Genomic DNA, 25,244 nt, shown 5'->3' on the forward strand with positions numbered 1-25,244 from the left:
AAGATCTCACTTACATGTTATATTGGTATACTGGTATAATAAAAATGCATCGAAGACGGTAGCTGGTTGATCCGTTTATCCTCTGGCTGTCGTTGATTTAGCTGATTACTGTTGATATGCAGCGGTTTTCACTGTTGCTTGTGCAGCGTTGTTTTGCTTTTGTATTAGATAATTTTGTTTGTTTGTTGCTGTTCACTATTATTGTGCAGCGCGCGAGTCCGAAGTGTCAAAGAAAACCCGATTACGAGACCTTGATTTCTAGATCTTTTTACTACGGATTTTAAGGTTTTACGACACTTAAGCGCGTTGGGCGTCAATTAAACCAAATACGTTTGTATTGAATGGTTCTTTTTATTAGAGCCAACTGCTCTGAATTTTGGTATCTTACGAACTAAATGCAAATCAAATTTATTCAGGCCGCCAAGTCTTCGGTTGGAGGCAGCGGTCCCAGCAGAGCGCTTAGTCAGCGCCTCGTGCCGTCTGGAGTTCCGTGCCTTCGACGGTCACCCAGCGCGCACATGCCCGCCTCGCATTACGCTGACCCTTGCACATCGCTTTCGCTAAAGCGAAATGCGTTACTGGGCTGGCTCAGCGTCGCCGATGTTATTGTTGGTCCATCCGGTCTTGGATGGCATTTCGGCGGGTCGTCGCACCCCTCTGACTTGCTCGTGTTAACTTATACAATTGATGATGCTGCATTCGATTCGGGCTAGGAATTCAATTGCAACCAGTATCGGTTTTATTTTTGCGGATTTACTGAACAACCCCCTCGCGCGCTGGGTATTGAAATCGACGAGCCGTTAGCCATAAAATCTTCATTATTTTTGGCCACAGATACGCACTGCGGTTGTTAAAAGTTGCACAAAGTGTCAACGGGACTGGGAAAAAGCCCGGCCGTCATGAGGAACATCGAATTATAGAGAGAAATTGTGGTCTTCTGACCACAAAATCAATCAAAAAGTGAATGAAAGGTCATTATGGAAAAGCGCAGACAGCCACAAGATAAACGACATTTTAAAAGTCCACCAGACCGCACATCTGCGATCGAGTGTTCAATCAAAGGCAAGCAAAACAATTGATTAATTTTAAATTGAGCTTGAAAAATGCACATCATCAATTGTGGGCACAAAAGCTGAACTGTGATTGAATATGGCTTTGCAAGGACAAGTTGCTTCCAATGGAATTTCGCAAACCAATTTTTTGTTCAAAATTTTATGGAAATGCGGAGTGCCTTATTAAATTTAGCTCTTTTCTATTATAGCTTAAATTCTATAATAGACTTTCCCTTAATTCCCGTTTAATTCCCATTTAGTACGACCTTAGGCTATTAAATCGCCAATAATGTTATTTTCCGTGAACATACGTAAAAAGTTGCAGACAAATTGCACCCCACAACGAGAAATCCCCCAAAAATGGAAAACTATTTTCCGCTAAAATTTGATTATTCCGCCGGTTCCGGGGCAACTGCATTAGAGCATAAATCCATGTCAAGTCGACGTCAAATTCAATTAGCTGACATAATTCTATTTGGGGACGCTGACAGATGGCAAACGGCAAACTGTAACCCGAAATGGGGATTTTCCCTCTGGCTAAATGTACGTAGCTCCCTCTGCGAAAGTTGTCAACATGGAGATGGGGATGGGGCAGTGCATAGAAGGCTAGATAGCTGCAAAGCGAAGTCATAAATTTTGAAAATGGCAGCGGCACGTGGAAATTAAGTGATGAATACTTTAGGGCGCATCAACTTGCTGCCACAAAGTGGGAGAGAGAAAGGTATACACACACGTATATAGTTATATATATATATATATATTTATACTTATGTACATATGAGGGGTAGCTAAGTCGATTTAGGTCGCCAAGCCTGGCCATATAAAATGTAAAATCGCTGGAGCGCAACGCATCCACCACGCGCCCAGCTCTCGACAGAAATATTGAAAAATATGGCAGGCGGTGAAAAATTTTGCAAAATATTTTGCAGCCACTAACCGCCCACGTTCCAGGACACCAGCCCACAACCAGCCATATATCACAGTGATGCTTCGATGCGTGGCCAACGTGGCGTAAGCCTTTTGGGCACTATTAACCGAACGCTGGGGCCACGGGCTCCACGTCCACGGTTCACTTACCGCCCCCCTCGTACCGCTCGCAAAAATATGTGCTAATCCAATTATTATCAATTCAGTGACGGGACCAGGGCTGCAAAACTCGCCCCCGGGCAACGGATGCAGTCCTAATAGCGTTATAAATAAACAGGTTTCGAAACGCCAACTCGAGTCCTGGGCAGCTAAAGGATTGCGGATATTCTTACCTGGAAAGGGAACAAGCAAAAGCGCATTAGTGGATAATTTACAGGGAGAAAATGTAAAATAAATTGTTTGATATTGGTTTCAAATATTTAAACAACAATAAGAGGACTAACAAGTATGGATGTCAAATAAGTTATTCTTCTTAAAACTATGAGTAAATTTCATCACTGTGTGCTAACATTTCCAACTTTCAAATTCCTTTCTCTTCAAAAATGTTCTCACTGCATAAAAATAAGCTGATTATAACTTTTGGAAATGTGCACAACAACGGTTATCAATATCCTTCTGCATAACTCTTTGCATAACCTACATCAAAGTTGAGCATTATCCATTAGGGGAGCTCATTAAAAATGCACAAGTCAGATAAGTAAGGTGCCCTAAGCTCGAATCAAAGTCAACTGCGCGTTGGCCTTAAATTTTTAAAACAAATAACAATATTTGCCACATTGCCTGAAGGAGGCTGCCGAAATGCCGGGGCAAACCAACGGGGATGGTGGGGGTCTGCAAATTATCTGGGGAGCGTCAGAGTTGCCAAAAGGTTATTTTTTTAAGGGCTTCATTCTCACTGATTGTGAAATCGATAAAGTAAATCGCTGAAGCGATAACATAATAAATTCTGCGTTTCACGCTCAACTACACCACATTGATACTGTGCTGTTGTTACGAGGAAGGTGCTGCTGATATTTATATACCTATCACAGTTCCTCGAAAGGGTGCCCCATAAATATTTATGATCTTCAATTGTGGAGCAAGGTGGTGTAGGTCTGCAGTGCAACAATCAATTCAGCTCCCTACTTTATTTGTTTGTTTGTTTTCATGTTGTGCACATAATTCAATGGAGCCGGCTCCCATCCACTCGCTTCGATAACAATAAGAGCAACCCTTTTAGGCCTTTTTTTTCGTATTGTTGTTCTGTGTGTCTAACCCTCAAGAAACTTCCGCACTCAAAAGTTGGCCACAAACAAGAGGAGCCGGCGGAAAAAAGGTTGGAAAAGCGAAATGGCATATGATGCTCGGGGATTGTGTGCGATGGATGTAAGTGGTTCACATATCAGAGATGGCAGCCTGCAACTTGTAAATCTGTCACTGATTCGATTAATCGAAATTTGCCGATTAAATTGTAAAGCTCAGAAGTACTGGATTATTTGCCTTGTGTGTGCAATAAAATTATATTATCAGTTTATTGCCATTTACTAATGACAAAATCGCAAAAGCTTTTCGTAACTTAACCCCTTTAAATGTGACATCTCTGCTGATTTTTTTTCAGGGACCACTAGAAAAAAACTTTTCAGTTCTCAATTCCCTTTGGCATAACTGTACTCTCATATTTGCTGATTTGTCATTTATTTTGCTGCCTCGGTTAGTGACGGCGAAAACCTTGCGCATTGGTTGCCTGAAAAAATTATGAGTGGCATTAAAATTTGATGACTCTGTGCCGTTCCCTTAGGAAATTTTTGCCCTTCGGCATTAGTTGACTTTTCATTTCTGGTTTTGTGGGGAAGGCATTTCAAGATTTTCAAGGCATTCAATTGTCGGCAACAAATCAAGAGGGTCGACGACCCCCATCAATGCGAACTTAACCATAAAACGCAGGCAACCAAGGAATGCAGTTTAAACAATGAACGACTTGGCATTGTCCTTAAGATTCCTTTAAACAATTACGTAGAAGAAAAAATTATAATGACAGACAATGGAAAAGTGCAAATACGTTCTTTTTCAAATGAGTTTACACTGAGCACATAAAATGAATTTCCTAGTTTTTTGGGCAAATAAATAAATTGTATTAAAAATATTTTTAAGGCTATTTTATTGAATAACTCTTTCATTTTTTATTTTTAGAAAATATTTGTCTAATAATTTATTATTTCAGCTTTATTTTCGTTACTCGGGGTCAGACTGCTCACTTAATTGCTGTCCAGAAGCGAACTGAAATGGCCCTTTTCCCTTCCAACTTTCATACACAGCTCGAACATATTTCAAAAGTCAGGAGGAAGGAAGGGGACCCAAGGATATATAAACAGGACAGTCCGGCAGCTTAAGTGAAAGTGTTTTTTCTTTGGCTCACTTGGCTGCAGCGCAGAAGTGGCACATAAATTTTTATTTAAAGAACAACAACAATAAGGCGAGTTTATTACACGTTCAGTGGGGTTAACCTCCGGTTAAGTCGACGTTAATTGAAAGTTAGTGCTGCGTTTTTATTAACACTTTCGGACCGGACCGAAAAGTACCGAACCGTCTGCGTTGGACTGTTAATTAAGTTAAATGTTCTCAAAAATTATGCAGCTCGAGAACTTAGTTAAAGGTATTAAGCCAAAGTTACTGCCAGTCTGGCAACTAACTTTGGGCGCAACTTTCTGACCCTGACAATAATTTACACTTACGCAAAAGTTGGCGAAACTCGCTGCCCATGCCCAACCTACCAATAAGTCGTTGCGGTCGGTTAACGCGACAATAAAAAACACTTTAAAAAATGTGCCCATTGTTCTGGGGCTATGGGGGTATGAGGGTTTAGGGGGTATGGGGTTTAGGGGTGTGGGGTTTGTGGAGAAGAAAGAAACTTTTAATAAAAAGCAGCAACATTTTGGGGTTGCTTTTGGGTCCTTGGAGGTGGGGCGAGCATCGTCAAGTGAAAGTGCCCGAAACTTGGGCGTGGAAATTGCAATTTCTTCTGGGTTTATTTTTTTTTTCAGGGCGTGGCGCATTGAGGCATAAGTAACAGCAACATTATTCACACCGAAACGACAACAACAACAACAGCAGCAGCAGCAGCAGCGACCGCAGCGGGGAAATGAGAATAGAGACTAAAGAAAGTGCCCCCCGTAGGATGCTAGGATTTTCTTGTTGTTATTGTCTTCGGCTACTAAGCAAACTCGGGCGGAGAAAGCCAAGTTGAGAGCAAGTTTGTCTCGGTACCATGCCATCCCGGACAGCAGCAGCAGCCAAAGTTTATATTTGGTTTATTTACGCTTAGCCAAGTTTTCTTTTTTTTCTCCCTATTTTGTTTTTATTTGTTACTTATTCTACAGTTTTTTGGGGGGCCAAAGTGAGTCGGGGGATTGGGAGTACATTTTTTAACGCTTTAGCAAATTTTCTGGCGCTTCCAAGTTGTTTTACGTGTATTTCGTGTCTGTTTTATTGGACCAAACTTTTGTCTCGCGCTTTTCAAACATGCAAAACTGAGTTCTTAATCCCCCAGATGCCAGGGATTTTTTACGTAACGCAAATTAAGAGAACACAGGTTAGCCAAATATTCTGCGCTTCTAATACAAGCAATTCCCAAGTGTTTTTTTGCTTTAATTTTTTTTTTTTAATATCATATCTTCAAATTGCTAACCTATTTTTGACACAACCCCTAGATTGTTTACTTCATTCAACCATAACTGCGCTATTAAAAACCAATCCCCCTATTTGAACAACCCCAAATCATTTTCCGAGCCCCTGGCATAAAATCTCACCCTCGACGAAACTCTAATTAGGTTAAGGTAGATGTAGTCGGTAATCTTTCACAGAGGCTTATTTTTATTTCAAGAAGCTTACGGTTCATATTTAATTTTCCACCAAGAAATCGTGTTTCGTATTTTGGTTCTTGGGGGCTTTGAAGTTGTTTGGGTTCAGTTCAGTTCGTTTCTTGGGTTGTTTGTTGATGTGCCGCCGCATTTATTAACACTTGATGGTTTTTTTCTCGCGACAGATTGCCTGCAGTGCCACGCCCCCTTTGGGAAAATGGACCCTCTTGGTTGTTTTTCTTTCTGAACGTTGTTTACCATTTTCCGCAGACTGACACCCACCCGGCTTCCTTGTTATTTTCCCGCTTGACGCGCTCAGTCCCCTCATTTTCCTCCTCTTTGCCGGCTCATTTCGAATGCATCGGCAAGTGGTTAATTTAGCCATGGGCTATCGGATCCCGGCTATCGGTCATCCGAGCGCCCGGAGAAAATCTCATTGAGTTTATCTCATTACACGCCTGATTGACCATAAAAATTGGATCATCTATCGAAATAAAAAAGTTGTCTAGGAAGCCACAGCTTTGATCTTTCCTCCACTTCCGCATATTCTCAAACTTTACTGTGCAGCCATTAACTTGCCGCAAAACAAAAATATGGCCGCTCCCCGGGGTGCAATCCTTATAAATTGCTACCACCATCTAGGAAATGCTCCTTCTCCACTGGTCGTCCTCCACTCCGCCATCGTCTTCCGCTCATGAAATTGCTTAATTAAATGAGTTTTATGTCCTATTGACAGTCGCTCAAACGGAATGCGAGCAAATTTATGCGGACTTGTCACGTAGCCGACAATTTGTCTCAATCATAATTTTCCCCTATCTTAATATTTGTTTCCTTTTCTTTTTCGAATTCTCGGGTTCGGTTCGCTCCGTCTGTGTCCTTAATTAAGGCCTCGGGTCTGTTGTCGGTTGGCCACGGGGGAAAGATACAATCTAAAGGATAACAATACACGCGTGATGTCCTGTCAGACGAAACAGATAAATGTCACACGTGGCCTCTGAAAGCGTTAGCAATGAATGAAAGAAAATGGTATAACTTATGTGACATGGAGAACTAAAAGGAATACATTTTTATAGATTAAGGTAAACATAAACGTGCTACAAAATAAAGTCGAAAAACAGGGACCTTTTATATCACGTATAAATCATCCTACCTGTTTTTTTCTGTCGCCAAACAATTTACATTTAATTTTATCGCAAGCTTTCTAATTTCACATCGTCATGCTTGCCACATTCCCAGTTTAATGATTTTAAAGTTCACCCCTGCTACCTAAAATGCCTACTTTCCAGTGATATAAATCACAAAATGTGTCTATAATTTGTTCACATTCTTCAGGGGGAAAACGGGACGCCAGAATTTGCAGCTGGCGGGGAAAGCCGCCTCAAAAGAAAACCCAGACGCACAAGAAGAAAAGTAAAACACTCACGGGCCCACCACAAACAAAAATGCCGCCCACCTATGAAATAGCGCACCCACGATTCGCAGCACATTACGCAGACATAAATACAGACAAACAAAGTTTTGTGCGACGCGTTTCCGATTTCGGTGCTGTTTTCCGGTGGCGGCGGAAAGTGGGAAATGGGAAATGGGGCACGCATGTTGTCTGCCGCTTGTCTGGAAAGAGACAACTCTGTTTGGAAAAACTGCGCAGGGTTCAGCCACCTGGCAGCAAAGATTTATGTAGACCAAAAAAAGGTGTGTGTTTTGTTTGTGTGCGTCTTAAAGCTGCAGGTAAATGGGGGAAAATTTACGAGCCAGACGGGAAACCCTTTTGCAACAGAGGAAGTCCCTTTTGCCGCCCACTCTCGGCATAATTAGGCTGCCATTAGCAGTTGGGTGGCACACAGACACACAACTCTCGTTGTGGCAAGCAAAAAGTAACCGCAAGGTACTTTTTCAAAAATCTGCCTGTTTGCACAGACCATAAATTTGTGTTGAAGGGTTTTGTGATCATATCGCTTACACATTTCCATGCAAATGCATTATTAATGAGGCGGATTTCTTTCGGGGCGCCACTGATTTATGTGGCGCACACTTAATTAGGATCTCGATTTGCTGCCCCAATTTGCGTTGCCTACTTTCATTTTATTTCAACCTATTTTGAATTTTGTTAAATATTGATTTTGTTCACACAGCACACATAAATCAAAAGGCAGTCATTTGTGCTGACAAATGCAAAAAAAATAAATGCAGCCACAATAAAATAAATAAACTGCACAAATATTGCATTTGGCAGGGCAAACTGCGTATATGTAAATGAGTAAACGGTCAGCAAATGCATTTAACCGGAATTTCGCAATTTCCAATTGCGAATTTTATTACCTTCCGATTTGTCATGGAAGATACGCAATGAAAAACTGTGCAAAGGTTACCCACTTTGAACCGAAGATTTAAATATGCTCGATTAATAGAGCTTGCCACTTTTAATATATGATTTTCATAAAAACTTATAGCCAATATTTATCGCGAAATTTACGCATTTCTTCAGCTAAAAAACACATTACAAATTTAATAGCCTTGTTTTTTGCTCCGCGCAAATGGCCATTTTTTCGTAAGGGTATTTTGTTTGGATAAAAACTCTGTATTATTTGACAATTAATTTCCATCATGCAAAAAGTCAACAAACTTTACTGGTGTATTTTCAAGCACATTTACATTTTAATCATTTAAGCATTTTAAATGATTTTCTCTTTGCACATCGAAAAAAAATGCAAAACAAAACATTACAACCAACAATAGATAAACTAGATCAATGCAATTTAATAAATAAATATTCATAAACACGGCCAATCGATCGGAAACATGTTTTGCACAATTAGGATTATGCTAATTCAAAATATTTGTGTTTTAATTTAAGTTGAATTAATCTTATTCGGGTTTCCTTTCAACCATTTGGATTTAAATTTACCAAGAGCCATAAAAACGTGAAACAAATTGTGCAATTGATTGTTAATTAGCTCAGGTGAAATATGTGCTCATATCTGACTTTTTGTGTTTTTAACCCGCCACGCATACGTTGTTCAATTGATTCATTTATGTAACACACCGCGAATAATAATGTAATTTTAATGCGTGGCGAATAAATAATTAAAATGGGCTTAAACGCAATCTGCTGAACAGCATTTAATATCGAGCAAACATTGTTAAAGTAAAAATCCAAATAAAGCACTGAAAACTCTGAAAGCCTGGGGGAAAAACCGAACCTGACATTATATCAAATTTCATTCATTAATTTCCATTTGCCAATGCCACGCCTGTCTGACTCGTTGGGTTCAGGGTTTTGCCCCGGCTCAAGGATTTTCCCATTTCCCATTTTCCCTACCCTTGGCAACAGCCCACTGGAAAACTTTCACTCTCTGTGTAATACAAAACCTGGGCACGGTTTTCTTGTCTTCTCTCGTGTTCTGTTGCGTTGTCTAATCATGTATGAATGAATAATGATATGAATTTGACAAGGCACAATGTATACAAAAGAAAGAACTGAAAGTGATGGAAGGAGGGGGGCAGAGGGGAGCGGAGGGCAGCAGGACGAACGTAAAGGACATGCAGACAAAATTTATTCATGCAAGTAAATGCGGGAAAAATGGAAAACGGCTGAGCTGGGAAAGTGAGCCAGCGAAAATGTTGTTTGCCGTGATTTTAGCCATGTAAAAGAGCTAACCGCTACTCATTTTACATCCAGGGGGAAATCTGGTTTTTCACCGAGGGAAAGCACAACATTTGGGGAGCATTGGCTGCTTTTAATTACGACACTTTAAGCTTTAGCCGGCACTAAGTAGGTTCAAGTAGTCGGAAGGATCTCGGAAAAACACTGCTCCCCCCTCTCTCACTTTCTATCTGCAAAAAACAGCAGGTAAAATAAGAAAAAGTATTTACATTTATTATTAATGTACTTATGCTTCAGCTGAGGAAGGAAATTGCGTTGTCAGCAGCATTTTCAAGATGTACGGCTCTGCCAGGAGCTTTTCTTGTTCTGTGTTATGAATTCTTAATGTATGACTCCGGATTTATAAAGCCGAAGCACTCCCTAACCGAAAAAATGAGCCTGGAACAAATCCGTAATGCTTTAACCCGTAATCTGTGCTCACAAACAGTTTATCTAATGGTTATCAGTTGCGCGGAGCAAATTAATGGCATATGTAGCTGCAGCTTTTTCTTGAAATAATTTAAAATATATACATTTAAGTCTGCTGATTAAAACATTTTCCATTTCTTACACGATTTTCCCATTAGCTTAACAGACAAGAGCCCCCAAAAATAAATCCTCCTGGGAAATAATCCTCCATTCGTAGTTGCCATTTTTATCATGCGATATTTTCGGCTCGAACATGCGCCTTATGCTTTCCATTTTCCCATGTGCTTTAACAAAAAATTACAAACATTTAAAGTTTGTTTGAAAATGAAATAAAAAGGCGCAGAGACACAAGGGCCTCGCTTGTTTTTTTTTCTTTTTCCGTGTGTGTTTGTCTGTGGGGAAATGCATTAAATATGCGGCAGAAGAGAGTACTTGGCTAATGTGAAATGTATGCAGCATACATTTATGCGCCGCCTGTTACTCGATAATTTATTTAGTCAAAGGAGCAAAAAGAAAGTCGAAAATTAGGCAGTGGCAACAATGAAATGCGAGGCGTGAAAGTGCCGCAGGCGAAAGTATTTAACACCAACTTCAAAAGCACGCACGTCCTGCCGCAGCGGCAGTCAAAAATAAATGGGCAGCGGCGAAAGCAGCAGCCAGGATAATTGCCCCAATGGACGTGGCAATTAACGAGCTGAGAGCCGCAAGGACTCCTCGGCAGGACTCTGGACAATGGGCCGCAAGTTATGCGGCACAAATTGCGAACACTTCGAGGGGCGGAATATTGTTGCCACTGATGGTGGTGGGTCGTAAAGTGGCATTGACAACGGATCAGTGGGGCAGGGGGGGATTATCGGATATACCTGGCGACCACCTCCGAAATTCAATCAACTTCCCTCTTTATTTGTAGACCAATTAATTTTGGCAATCTAGCCGGTAAAAGCCTTCGGCCTAAACAAGTGAACCCTGGCCGATAAATCGCATATTCAGGCACTGCGCGAAATATTTGGTAATTCAGAAGTGAATGGAGTCAGAAAAGTGTATTTTAGTTGCTTAAATTGATTGTTAATTTAAGGTGAATTATAGATAAAGAACAAATTGTATGCAAAAATTAAGCTGAAACCATAAAGTTAATGTTTTAGAAACGGCTATGTTTCTTGTTTCAGTGCCTCGAGGCCGTTTTTCGTGGCAGTCATTTGAAATGCAACTTGCCAGAGTGCAACATTTCATTTTGGCTTGCAAAACGCTCGAGAATTGACTCAACAAAAACCTCGACAAGCAATAAAAATGGCAAAAACAGAGACGAACCGAGTACCAAAGCCGAACTATCAGCAAACAAAAAAGCATAAAACTGTTGCGAAAATGCTTCTTTCGGCGAATGTGTTTCGTTTTGGGCCAAACAAAAACTGTGACAAGGCGCAGGGAGTGAGCGGGTGGAAGAAAAAAATGGCAGGACTAAAACAAATATTCAGCAGGAGGCAAACTTTATTTCGGTTTCAATTTGCGATAAAAACAGCGACAACAGTCGCCGGGGCAGCGGCAAATGAAATTTAACAACTCGCCGAGGAGCAAACTCGAATGGGAAATGCAATGAGAATGGGCATTGGGGTCCTGGCAGCCAGAAAGGATAAGGCAGGACATTCGGGGGGCGACTTGGCGGCACAAAAGGCGAGGGCAGTGCATTTCCCTCGCGTTGCAATCGCTGTCGCTGCTTGTTTTTGAACATTCATAATAAATTTTGCGCTGCGAACCTCCTTCGACAGCAAAAACAAAAGGACCTCTATATATATATCTATATAGTATATCCTTTTTTGCTGCTGCTCCTAGTTGTTTTTTTTCCCTGTGCCGCCTCCAACCAGTTGAAATGTAACGGATGTTAGAGTTGCGCACTGAAAATTATATATAAACAGGATATGACAGGCAGGAAGCCATTGCCCCTCCAGGCCACCCACTTCGACTACGATTTTCCACCGCCCCAAGTCGAAGTGCATTGCTAAGCTTTTTCCTAACTTTTTTTTTTTGTTCTTTTGCCATCCTTTTGCCCCGCTCTGCTGCTTGAATTTTAATGCCAAATGGCATTCCGGATTGGGCCAGGACTCGTTCTCTCGGACTAAGGGAGCAGTGTCAGACCAGCTTCGGATGTGCCGCTGGCCAGGACTAAACGGCTATCAGGGGAAACAAGTTGAGACGCCAGTGACAGGAGTAGCAGGAATTCCAGAATTCCGAGAAGGATATTGTGTCCGGGGGCATTAGTTCATATTTAATGTGAAATGCATAGTGTTCTGCGAAATGTGTCATGTATATTTAGGTAGTTGATAAGCTTGTTTTAAGGCAAAAACGAATTAACTCTATGGATACCAAGTACCTCGAATATTTCATAGTTGCTATCTTAACAACGATTATGCTGCTTTTGTGTTTATTCCATCCAAAAAACAGTTTCGAAAATAATAATTCACACTATATCAAGCATTCTTCAGGGGAAACCTGAAGAAATTCTCCAAAATAAACGCACTCTACTGCATTTTAAGTGTTAAGCAGCAAAAACACTCGCCTGAATGGCAAAACCATAGTGTAGTTTACGATAAAGTACGGGCACTAGTCCTTTTCGCTATATTTTATGCAAGTATAAGCACAAGTGCAGTGCTCACATAAATCACGCATACGCACTGTGGCAGACTGCCTGCCGCAAGAGGAAAAACTATAAATAAACCAGACGACACTATAAACAACAAGGGAAAGAATGATGTTTATGGCCCGAAGATGTATAGCTCGTAATGCCCATTTAATTACTCATATGAGAGAGAAAAAGATAGAGAGCACATTCTTCTCTTTAAAATCAAAACATCAAAAATTGGAATTCCAGGATAAGAATGAGCTGTGTGGTGGCAGGTCCTTTCCCTCTTATTTATATTGAACAACTTTATCCAATTTCTCGTTTTGCGCTGAGACCAGCACATCGCGCATAAGCACGTACAAATCGCATTTCTTAGGCTCCATCCTTCCGCTTTTCCGCTTCCTGCTTATCCTTTTTTATTTGGCCCTGCATGTGGGCCAGGCTTTGGTTGTTTAGCTGTCAGATTTACTTGTCTCACTGGGTCGTCTGAATATCCTGCAAGCTGTGGGAGTGTGTGTGTGCGTCTGTGTGCTATAAATCGACAGCTAAATCTGCAAAAACATTGATAAGACAAGCGACACGCCAATGCGGCCAAAGGCATTTTCCAACCCAAACCAAAGACCCCACTGATTTAACCCAAAATACCAAAACGAACCGAAAATGTTTAGCCAACTTGCTGCGAAATTGCTTTTCGATTTATTTTCCTTGCGTATGTAGATGCCCATACATATATCCGTGTATACATATGCATGTCTGACAAATCGGTGGAGAGGTAGGTGGTAAGGCATTGTGACAAATTAGTCTGTGGCCATTTGTGCCTGGTTGCTGTGCTGGCACAAATTATGAGATCCTTATCCCAATCTCAACGATTGAGTAATCACTGGAGTGGGACACACAATGTTTGACCCATTTTGGCTGGGGCACTGGGCCAATTTGGTTTTGGAATTGCTTGTTCGAACGAAAATTTATAAAAATGGAAAAGCGCAAAATATTTGCCCCAAAATTGATGCTGCATATCTGCTGAAATTCCAATTAGGCGCAAATTTGGAAAAATATACAGACAGCATCTTTATAAAACGTAGAAATATTAAAGCATTAAATACGTTTCAATTTAAATTTCTAAAGCTAAAAAGCTTGTGCTGTTAAATTATTGCTATATTTGATATATAGATATATTGATTCAAAAACCATTATTTTATTATCAAAGTTTATGGTCATAGTTTATGGTTTCTAGATACACAATCCTACATAAACTTGCTTTTATTTGTTTGGTTAATAGTCTTAAGTAAAACCAAAACTTAAAAACAATCGTAATGTTGTCACATGGAGCACTCACCTAATGTCTTGGTCCACTGGGCGGTGGGTCGCCAGTCGGGATAGTGCTTGGGGAAGAGCTCCCGGGTCCAGTAGGTGTGCAGGACGACCTTGTAGACGGCCAGGCGGTCCAGGGTGCAGCCCGTCTGCGGGGCTGGCTGGGTGGCAGGGGGCGTGGCCAGCGAGGCAGTCGGATTCAGATTGGGAACGGGACTGGGATCATCGGTATAGTAGTAATTACGATTCAGATTGGAATTGGAATTCAGATTGCCGTGCTCGGCGGCAAACTTGATGTTGTTGTCCCTGGACTCGCGTTCGTCCGGCTGATTTTCAACACTGTATGCGTATATGGATGGGTTCGAGATGAAGGAAGCGCCATAAGCACTAACGGCACTCGCTTTCGAGGATATGGAGCCGAGAGCCAGAAGGATACACAGCAGCCAGTGGGCCGGAAAGTCTGTTTTCGGTGTCGCTCCCATTTCGTCAAATGTTGCGTGCTAATTCGCTTGCCTTCTGGCGGCTATTTTTGTTTTGATATAATTTATATTTCTCGCTCTTTACTTTTCTTTTCTCCAATTTTTTTTTTTTTGTATTTTGTTTGCCGCTTACACTTCACATTTGCCTTCGGGGGCCGTCGCTTAAAAATAAAAGCACACACACACTCGCGGCATTCACATATTTATTTTTGGTTTCTCCAACTTTGTACGCTCTGCGTTTTCTTCACTTTTTGGACTTTTGGCGCGCAGCAAGCTCAATAAATTCGATATGGGTGCGAGTGGAGCAAGAACTTGCCACAGATTCTGAACAACCGCCCGCGTTGAGAGTTCGTCGCGGACTGAGCAAATGTTGCGGCAGGCAATGAAAACATGGCCCATGGGAGAGAGCACAGCGGTGGAGCACTGCAGAAATTGAGAGAGAGAGAGTGTGCGGAAATGCGGGAGAAAATTAACCATCCTTTGGCAGAGAGAGAGTAAAGAAATTTCCGTGTTGGGGAAATTCTTATTGTCCAACTGTTGTTGAGGCGGAGAAAAAAGAAAGAAACAGCCTGTTGAGCTCCCAGCTAACTGTTGTTGCAAGAGGACATTTTTTTAGTGCCACTAGGTTGATGTTAAGTTTTGTGTTAACTTTTACGGCTCTGTTAACTGCTAGGATTAACATAAATTATGAAGAAACTGATAAATTATTTAGATTTCATTAAAATGTAGTTTTTAAGCGTCAATATAAACAAAAGAGCATTTGAGTATGATATCATTACTATTCTTACTCTATCTACTGACATATTTAAGATACCCATTTAAAAACCTCAAAAAGTATTTTTTTTTAATGTAATGATTCATTTGATTTCCAATCGTTTTTACTTTAGTATTTAACTACTATGTTGATGGATTTCAACCTTCACTTATGCAGTTCAATGACAGAAACTAGAAAATCCCCTATGAGACTGCGAATTTGACTGCCGCCGAGCACTTGACTTTTCCCCAGATGAGCGTTAGTTGAACTCCCATTGTTGGTTTAACCCCCAACTGCGATTAACCCCCTGTGATTACCGTGGCTTGTGTGGTGCTTTTCCGCACCACTCTTGTTGCTGGTGATTTCCACAGGCTTAGTCGCATTTATTGCACATTTCCTTTCTGCCAGTTCTGAATGTCAGCGTTAATGAGGCGGGCTTATGTGAATGACGACTATTTACGTGCATGTGTGTGTGTGTGTGCACACATCTATCTCAATCTGCGACTATCAACGAGCATGAGTGTGTGTTCGACAGCTCGACTTTTACCATTGTGCTCGAACAATGAGAACAATTTCCGATTAAAACCAATTGAAGCTCTTTAATTGCTACAATTCAATTAAACAACACGCTAATGGCAACACAACGGCCACAACTATCGATTTATTTAGTATGGGGGTGGTCAGCGGTCCGGCATTCTTTCAGAACTCCACTTGAACTCAGTGCCGGTAATTGCCATTGACATGTGCCCCCGGTGGCAATTACACCCCCCTGGATCCATTGACCCATCCCACGGGAAAGAGCAGTCTTCAGGTGGGAGCTTCCCGAAACTTGGGCACACACAATTATGTTGCACTTAAATGAGTTGTACGTGTCCTGACCGAATGTCCGTGTCCTGTGTCCCTTATAGATCGTGTCCTGCAATACGCTTGAGTACTTCTCGGCACTCGAAGAAAATAAATTTATTTTTTATTAATCTTGTATAAAATAATATATGTATCTTTATTATTCAACTGTATTTAACGATAGCTATGAACAGCAGTCCACGTAGTGACGAAGCGCACTAAGAGCGTGTGCGAAGATGTTATCGCAGTTAATAAAATTGACTGCTCCTGGTTTTTCCCAGTCTATGTAAATTGTGCGTGCGTGAAATTTATTGCAGTTAATAATAATTGTCCATTCTACTTGGACGACGACCACAACGATAATGTGTAGCCCCAACCACGTGGCCCTGTCTCTAACCGCCTGCGGTCAATTATAACCGGACAGTCCGCCATTTGTCTTAGACATGGTCACTACCAGGTTGTTCAGCTGTCCTTTGGGCCTTTTTATGGGGCTTTAAACGCCGGGCCATTAGTTAAGTGCGTCATACACAAATACACAAGCCCTAATGGAATCTATTCAAATGAGGTGCTAATGCTCGTTTTGTGTAATGTTTATGACGCAATGAAGGAGAGTTACAATTGTCGACTTCGATTTACGGAAATTATATATATATATATAGATATTTTAAATATTAGTTTTAAAAAATGGTTTTCGATAATAAAGAATTTACATTTTAATGTGTAAAATCATCTTTATGAAAATAATGATAAATATTTGATATTTGGGCTAAAATATGAAATAATTAACCTATTTAACTAAATTAACAAAAATAATCTAAGAGCTCTATAAACTATAATTAATATATAGTTTTTCAATAATGTCGGCATTAACTACTGCTGTTTAGAAAACAATGGGAAATTCTCTCCACTGCAGAGCGCATGAGTTTTCTTCCTCTCATTTTCCTCACTCTCTCTCTCTCTCTCGCTCTGGTTTTCCCCGGTTTTTAGTTTCGCTCTCACTTCCACCCACCTGAACAGACAAGATATTTGTGTTTGTTTGTCGGCAAAATACGGATATAATCCATTCAGCCAAAGTAAAATCCCAAATACATGAACCAAAAGGGGCAGCGGATGGATTGGCAGGAAAATGTGGAAATGCGGCCCCCAAAAATGTTATACGCTCGCCTCATGAGCTAGCGAATGGCAAAAATTCCTAATAAAGTTGGCATTTGGCAAACAGACACGTAGACGTGCAGACAAACAGGATCCGTAGATCCGTAGGCCACCATATGTATGCAATTTTCCTGAACCCCCGAAATTTTCCTGCCCAACCTCACCCGCTCCGCTGTCGCTTTTATTGAAAGCCGAACACAAAGCAACCAAAATGCCAACCAGCAGCGACTGTTGATGCATCTGGCGTACGTCGGATGCACTTCCTCCTGGAAATCGTGGATGCTTTGGTGGCACATTTGCATAAAAACTATGCATGCATTGCACATATATTCTTATTTATCGCAACAAATCCACTGCACAGAAAGTACGAAAGGTTGCACACGAATGCCATCGGAAAATCAAAATACTTCGAAGGTCTCGATGAAACATTGATCAATGCATTTGCATGTTGCATGCTGCGTGTTGCAACAGCGTTTACCTCACAATGCGTCTGCAGTTTCGGGCTTCTGATTTCTGGGCCACTTTGCAATCTGGCCACCAACAATCATCCGACTTTTGACTCAATTCCTGCCTGGCATTTCGAACAGCTCGGCGTTTTGCTATCCATGACAGATGCTCACTCAAAATGCATCTGACACACTGCATGCCCATTCTCAAACTGCATTGGTTTGGTAAATTAGCTATTTTTGCCTTACAGAATGTATGATAGCAATGTGATAACTTGGCTCGAAGTGAGAAAATTACATTTAAGAACGGTAGCTTTTGATTAATGAAATATTTCCGTCATGTAGGTAATTTATCAGAAATGTGGTGAAAATTATGTGGTAAAAGGGGGAAGTGGCCGAGTTCATTAAAAATGCTTTGGCAACCGTTTCAATTCCACAAATCATTCGCTCTTAAGTCACATAATCCAGAGCAACGCCAAAAATTTGTCAGTTTCCGCGGGCTTAGCGCATAATTTATGCTCCAAAATACACATAGATATTATACATATAAATAAATAATATTTACCCATGTCTTTGTTTTGCTACGCTGGTTAAATATTTTCGCTAACATTTTTATGATGACGGAACACATTTAATTTGATTTTTAGTTCGCTGATGACGCAACATTTACTTTTGCCGCAAACTGAAATCCATTGATATATTACAATCGAATGCAAATTAAATGGAATAACATTTAGTTTCGGTCAGTCGATCTGTGGCTACATTTTATTAGCTGCCTGTGCAAAAATCCATTGCGAATCAATTAAAAATACATATTTGTGTAAGCAGCGAGCTGTTTTTCTTTTTTTTTGCAATTGTCTGGCCACGAATTATATAATTTCAATTAGGTTTTGGTTTGGCCCTCGCCCTGGCATTTGTGACACTGAAAATGCATTTCGAATTTGGCAGTAATTATGCGGTGATTGCAATTGGCCCGATTTAAGCGCCCAGTTGGCTTTTGTCATCGCTCTGATTCAATTAATTTTGCACGCGGCATAATGAGGCGAACAAAGGAAGCCAAAAGTTGCCCCCCATTGGCCATTGGGTTTGTATTGTTGGGCTCCCTATAATTGATTATAAACGAGTGGAAATTGTTTTGTTGCTTAGTTTGGCTCTCTATGCACACGGACTTATCTGCGGTTGGGTGGCGTTTCTAGAATCATAACTTATTCAACACGAAAATCCAACATTCAAGTTTGAATTTCTATGGCATAATAGAAGTGTAGAATCATCGAATGTTCGCAACAAACAATAGGGAATAACGAAGTTAGTTCCAGTTACTGAAAGACTATTTTGTTTAAGATGCTTAGGATTCCGTTTTAAGTCTTAGAAAGTACAATACTTGCGTAGATAGGCGTTATTTCCTTGACAAAGCGTGCACTTCAACGCCCTTCTCAAGCTTTTTATGCCCTGAACCGCCCACTTGGCCACCGCCGCCCACTTTGGGGCAACTTTCCGACTGCGCTTAATTAAAGCGCAGGGTCACGTAGCCACTGTCTAATCCAATCCGGTACCCGCACTCCTGGCCAAATTGTTGTTACTGCCTGTCACTTTGGCAATTCCTTGGCTCATGCCCGATGGCATTTGACTACTTTGTGTGAAAAAAAAGGAAAAAGTGGTAGGAAATGGTGGAAACTGGCAGTGTGGGGTAGGTTGGGGAAAATGTGGAAAACGAAAAGCTAATTTGGGTGCTCCGCTCTGCATTCGCCTGCCTGCCATTCGGTTCCAGTCGTTGGCGTTTTTGCTGCGGACGTCTGTGTCAAAGTGCATGCCAAATGGAGAATTGCATTTCCAAACATTTGCGCAACATTAATTGCATAAATTTCGGGTGGCGTGGGGGGCGGGGGGTTGGAAGAATTTAAAGAGCCAAGGAAAAGTCATTAAAATGTAGTCCCAGCCACGCACTTGACTGCCCTCGCCCTCGTATTTCGCCTTTCAGCTGCTCCAACCAGTTTTTCCACCGTCTATTTTCCAAACCGCCTGTCTGTCATAATTTTATGCCTAACTGTGTCAGCTTCTGGCTTTCTTTCTGCTTTCCTGCGCTCGCCAAGTGCTCATGCATAACGCATTTGTGCGCATCTGAAAAGTGTGCTATGAAAATGTAACTCAAACCTGTTGCCACGCCCACTGTCCTCCGGGCGGCGGCCGCCTCTTAAATCAGTCGTCATTTCATTAAAATTCACGTCCTGCAGGAGCAACAGGGACGGCATTCCTTTGCCATTTAACGCGGCTTTTAATGCACTGCTCCTTTTTGTCAACGCGCCAGGATATTAAATTCAGCGTTATTAAAACGATTCCCAGGCTCTTCATTATGGTCGAAGAATTTAATGTCCTTGTGGTAAAGTTTTTCACCGAATTTATACTCACTTTTTGCAGAGTTTTTTGATAAAATAGTATCAACTATCAGCCAGATAAGTATGTAAAAAATTATTAATAAAAAAATGTTTTTTTTTTAACTGTATAACAATGGGTTTATATTCATAGACTTAGTTTTTTGCTTTTGTGATATTAATATTATGATATTAATATGTATTTGTAAGTTAAATCTTTATGTATAACATAGAAGAAAGTTACTTTCTTTTTATTATTCAGACCTGTACATTTCCGCAATCGTCCTTTTTGCTGAAACTCAACTGTGAAAGCGAAAATAAATAGAAAAGCGATTTTTCTTTCACTTATTACGTTCGTGTGACACATACGCCAACAATTTTCGGGGCATCCGCACATTTTTCCGATTTTCACCGTAAGTAATTCGGCGGAATGAACGCACTCACACGGTAATTTTCAATAAATAGTTCCAAATCATTTTGCAACTTTCTGGGGCACCGCCTGCCATTGATGCCGTGCACGTGACTTCCGGCGAAAGTCGGGGACAATGAAAAGGATATTCCGGCATTTTGCAGTTCCTTCGGCACGCATTTCATCGCATTTGCCACTGACAGGGGGCCGATTGGTTGGCAAAACAACATTTATTATTAGAGCCACGCAGTGTGCTCCTTTTGGCCATGTTTTTCATCCGTTCCTGCTGTTTCCGACCTGTTTGCTCGAAAACGCTCACACATCCTTCCCTCGAATCCTTCGGCAAATGAATTGTCCGGCATATTGGTAGACTTAGGCCGTGGGCTGCTCGAGAAACGGGCTAAGTGCTGAAACAACAATCGAGTTGGCAGAAAAAAACAACAGCAACTACCACAACTACGGCAGCAATTAGCCTGTCAGGCAATTAAAATGCAAAAATTGCCGTTGACACAGGCCGAGAAGGAAGAAAGAGCCGAGGGAGGAAGGAAAAGGCGGTGCAAATGGGGAAAACCTGGCAACGGAAGGCAAGGAAAGCCCAAGGACTGGCATAGTGGATACGAATTTAGCTGAGAGCAGCAATAAATTGAATTTTTAAATATTAATAAAGGGTACCACAACTGATGGTTGCTTTTATGAAATATTAATGCAGACAAAAGAAAGCGTAGCTTTACAAAAAATTAAATCTTAATACAAAAAACATATTCAAAAATCAAATTTTTGAAAGTTGACAACAGTATAAGATAATATTTAAGCTTATAATTCTTTAGCTAACTTATATATGTGGCATTTGCATTTTTGGTCACTGTTCGCAGGCGACATGTGGCAGGTGGAAAGGAAGGCCAAATAAGAAAGAGAGCCATAGAGCGAAAGGACAGAGACGGAGAGATGCGAAGGGGCTGCCGCCTGTGCGCTCAATTTACTTGTCGCCCCACATAATTCCAAGGAATTTCGTATAATCCACGGAAGACTGGGAACGCCGAAAGCGGAGGAACTTGGGCTCCCAAATCGGACTAAATATAAAGTGCATACACAAAAATATCTGCGAGATTGCACAGAAACAACAACTTGGAAAATTGCTAATTACGCGATTGCCGTGATTTTGCCATGGCATATTTCAAGATGCTTTTCCTGCAGTTGTCGCTGCTTGTAATCCAAACGGTTCTTGGGTGGAAAATTTTGGGGGACGAATGGAAAATATGGCAAATATTTAATAAGCGCTGCAGCTACAAATTACACGAAAATATTTGGCTGCTCAACAAGTAGGATTTTAATATTTTTAAATATTTTCCAGGAGGCTTGTTCATCTTTGATGTGCGAGAAAAGCGAAAAAGCTCAACTGAAAACTGAAAATTCATTTAATTCATGTTAGTAAATATATTTTATGAAGTATTTCCCATTTTTACTAGAATATTATATTATATTATATTTTTAAGTGATTTATAGTTTATCTTATTCTTACAGTGAACTAGTAAATTAGCACTTTTTCCACTAAATCGGACTGCCACTGTGGCAGCGCCTCAAAGCGCCCCATTCACCCCCACACAAAAGACAAAATAAAAACTGAAAATAAGCAAAATAAGAGCGACAACTCATTTAGTTCTATAGAATCATGCCTCAGTTGACGTGAATCACTCACTCAAATACTCGAGACAACAACGACGAAGCGCGGAAAACTATTTTCGCCCCGGCCAGCGAAGGAAAATGCTGCATCAAGACCAAGGCCTATTAGCCAAGACTCGGCAAAATGGGCGGCGTGGAAGGAGCGGGCGTGGCAGTGGAAATTCTTTCTCCCCTCCAGCTGACTCTCAAGTTGTCACTTAAGAAGGTCTAAGTGCGGTTCTGTGTGGTGAAGATGGCACGGCAAAGCCAAAGGCAAAATGCGCGGAAAAAGCAAAGAGCGCAGAAAATGAAAATGAAAACTTTTCTGAATTGCTCATTAGACACGCTAGTTTTTTATGTTATGAGGGGGGGAAAATGAGGGGAGAGCCACTGAAAAACTGGCAGCTTGCTTCTTTTAAAAAAAATCTACAACAGCAAATGGTGCATATATACATACATATGTATTTTTACTACAAAGTACATGTACAGGAAAATGAGTAGTTAGGGATTGAATCTGTCATGTTGAGTGTCTGTCGTCTATAATAAGTTCAAAGCAGGAAGATGAGTGTGTGCCACCAGAATCATCAATGTCAAGGAGCTAACAGCAAATGGGCCATTGAAAATAATAACAAAAACATTACATTGGAGTAGATATATTTTAAAAAGCAGCATGTATCTATGCAAATAACATGGAGTTTGTAAAATGAACTTGAAAACACTATCTGTGGCGTGTGAAGAACATAATCAGTTTCAGCACGTTACAAATACATTCCCTAATAAATCAAACAATTGAAATGTCAGATGAACAAGCAAATGGTTTTCATTTAACTGCCAGCATTTGCAACCTTCCAGTTACCAAATAAAAAAGAGAGAAACATACTTTCAATTCTGAATTGCATGTCAAGGTTCTTATGGTGCAACAAGCCAGCCGAAAAGTGCCGCCCACAACACCCACTTCATAAGGCAGCGGATATATTGTGAATATGTACATATATATTTCGTATTTCAGTCTTTATTGCACTCGGGATTTTATATACAATTTTATTTATATTTATATTTTTATTTCGCTGCGCCCGCAATTGTGCCATGCACTTGAATGTCGAGCGGGGCAAGTCCCGCAGCTCGTTGAGTTTTTCTATCTGGGCAGCATCGGCATTGTCGCTCTGCCGCTTTGATGTTGCAAGTCTGAAGGCAAAAAAAAAAAAGAAGAGAAATTCAACAACTGGGTTAATGGCACAAACACTCTGTTCATCTTCTTCTTTTGTTGCTGCTGGTTTTATTATTTTGTTGTTATTTTGTTCAACAAATCCCCGTGCCATGTCTCAGCAGGCAAAACGACACCCACGTGGCGGAAAAATCAGAGGCTGGGTACCCAGGAAGTTTTCCCCGGCATGTGCGTTGCTCGGATGCCCTCCAAAAAACATTTATCATGTTCAAATTTTCCATGTTTTTTCCCCTAACATGACAACAAATATTAAATTTCATGTTTTGTCAGGCGCAACCGAGAAAGTGACAGAGTAAGTCGCTGATGTGGAGAAAGTGGAACGAAGATACATACATACATCGCCCAGCAGGAGTTTCCTGCTTATAAGGAAGTAGGTGCCAGCATATTGTCAAATTCCAGGCACAATATCACATGAAATCTACAAATAAATAAATAAGTTACTCGAATACCCTAATAACTTAAATACAAACCAATTCATAAATCCGCACTTTAAAGTATTCCCGGAAGCACCAAAAATAGCCAAGCTATAGAATGTGCCTAATTTCGTTGATTAATTATAATTAACCCACGTTGTCACAGAACTCGGACATATTTATAGAACTTAGAATTGAAATCACTTTAAAAGGGAGAATAGAAATAAAATTTGTGTATGTTGAAACTTTCTTCTGCATCTACCATTAATGTTCTGTTTAAGTAAATTGTAATTTATTGTAAATCCATAATATCTTGTAGATACATCTTGTATACCCTCTCCATATATTAATTTCAGGTAAGAGAAATGCAAGTCGCGCTGAAAAAAAATGACATTTTCAAATTGACAGTTAATAAAGTGGCGACAAGTTGCCGCCTGGGTGGTTCCTTCTCCTTGGATGGTTGGGGTGGCACAAAGGAGAAAATGTCCTGGTAAAAACAAGGAAGTGAAACGTGGCAACTGTGGCGTTGACAACTTGACCCAATGTATGTGACAACTGGCCGAGAAAAGTTTCAAATTTCAGGTTACGTGGGTCTGAAATTAAAAAGTATCCAATGTTGTCAATACAACCGAATTCGCTTTCTTTTTTCGAGGGTGTGAGCCTGGCCCAAAGGCCATAAATCTTTAGGGAACAAATTGAAAATGAAAAGAAAAGTTGATTGCGGAATGGAAAAATTAAATTTAAGTAAAACTAGGCATGCATTAAAGTTCGAGTTAATATATGTAAATACTTGTTACCCCTTTGTGAATCACTTATGGAGCGCAGCAAAGAAAATCTAGCATTAAAAGAGCATAAATAATGTCATATTACAGTGAATAATTACAGTTGTCAGCTTAGTGGGTATATTTCCAACCGCTTCAACACAAAAAGGGCAATTAAAGCTGAAAAGGCAAACGACAAACAGGAGGCGACAGGGAGTATAGGGTAGAGGGAGAGGGAGCGATGAGGTCCTTGATAATTATGGCATGCAGAAGTGTTTCTCCAGTTTTGGCCGAGAGTGTAACCCAATATAAATGCCATTTATCATGGTGCGTGTGTAGAGAGCGGATAGGTCCTTTGGATAGTGGAAAGTGGAGATCCTGTGCGGTTGACTGTTGCTAATAAATTACAGCATGCTGTGGACATGTGCCGCCAGAAATGGCCAGGAAATGGGGGAGGACTACAAGGTCCTGTCCCGTCCTGTCCTGCCGCTGACAGTTTTAAATTGCAAAAGCGTTGGCGGTTGCTGCTGGTCCTTGGGCCAGCTAATTAAGCCAAAACTAACATTTGGCAAATGCATCTGCGGCGCAGATGGCTGTCATAATTTGCACTTCTTACCGGCTTTTAATTGGCCGGGAAATACGGGGCCTGGAAATACACGATTCGAATTAGCTGGCTAACAAATGGCCCATCAAAATCCAATTTGTTATTTATGGACTCGGTTGAGGGTCCTGTGAACTGCCCCCGCCACTTGACACTTGGCATCCCTGTGAGTTATTTATTTATTTATTTGCACACCCAGAGCAAACAAAAAAAACTGAAATCTGGGCTCATTTTTCATTTGCCAGCCTCTTGAATTACGCCAATTATGTCCTGACAGCCTCAAGTTTGCCCTCTCAACGCAGGACGTGTGTTTGTTTGAGT

General features: G+C 40.9%; 1 protein-coding gene across 1 annotated transcript in view; it reads right to left on the reverse strand.

The window, feature by feature from the left end:
* Positions 1-14,638, reverse strand: part of LOC117135931 — a 50,672-nt gene extending 36,034 nt beyond the window's left edge. The window contains exon 1 of the mRNA XM_033296504.1: positions 13,838-14,638. Within this exon, the coding sequence (XP_033152395.1) occupies positions 13,838-14,294 (457 nt within the window). The 5' untranslated portion in view covers positions 14,295-14,638. The remainder of the gene's footprint in view (positions 1-13,837) is intronic.
* Between the last annotated feature and the right edge of the window lie 10,606 nt (positions 14,639-25,244).

Source organism: Drosophila mauritiana, chromosome 2R (assembly GCF_004382145.1).
Source record: "Drosophila mauritiana strain mau12 chromosome 2R, ASM438214v1, whole genome shotgun sequence".
NCBI lineage: Eukaryota > Metazoa > Arthropoda > Insecta > Diptera > Drosophilidae > Drosophila > Drosophila mauritiana.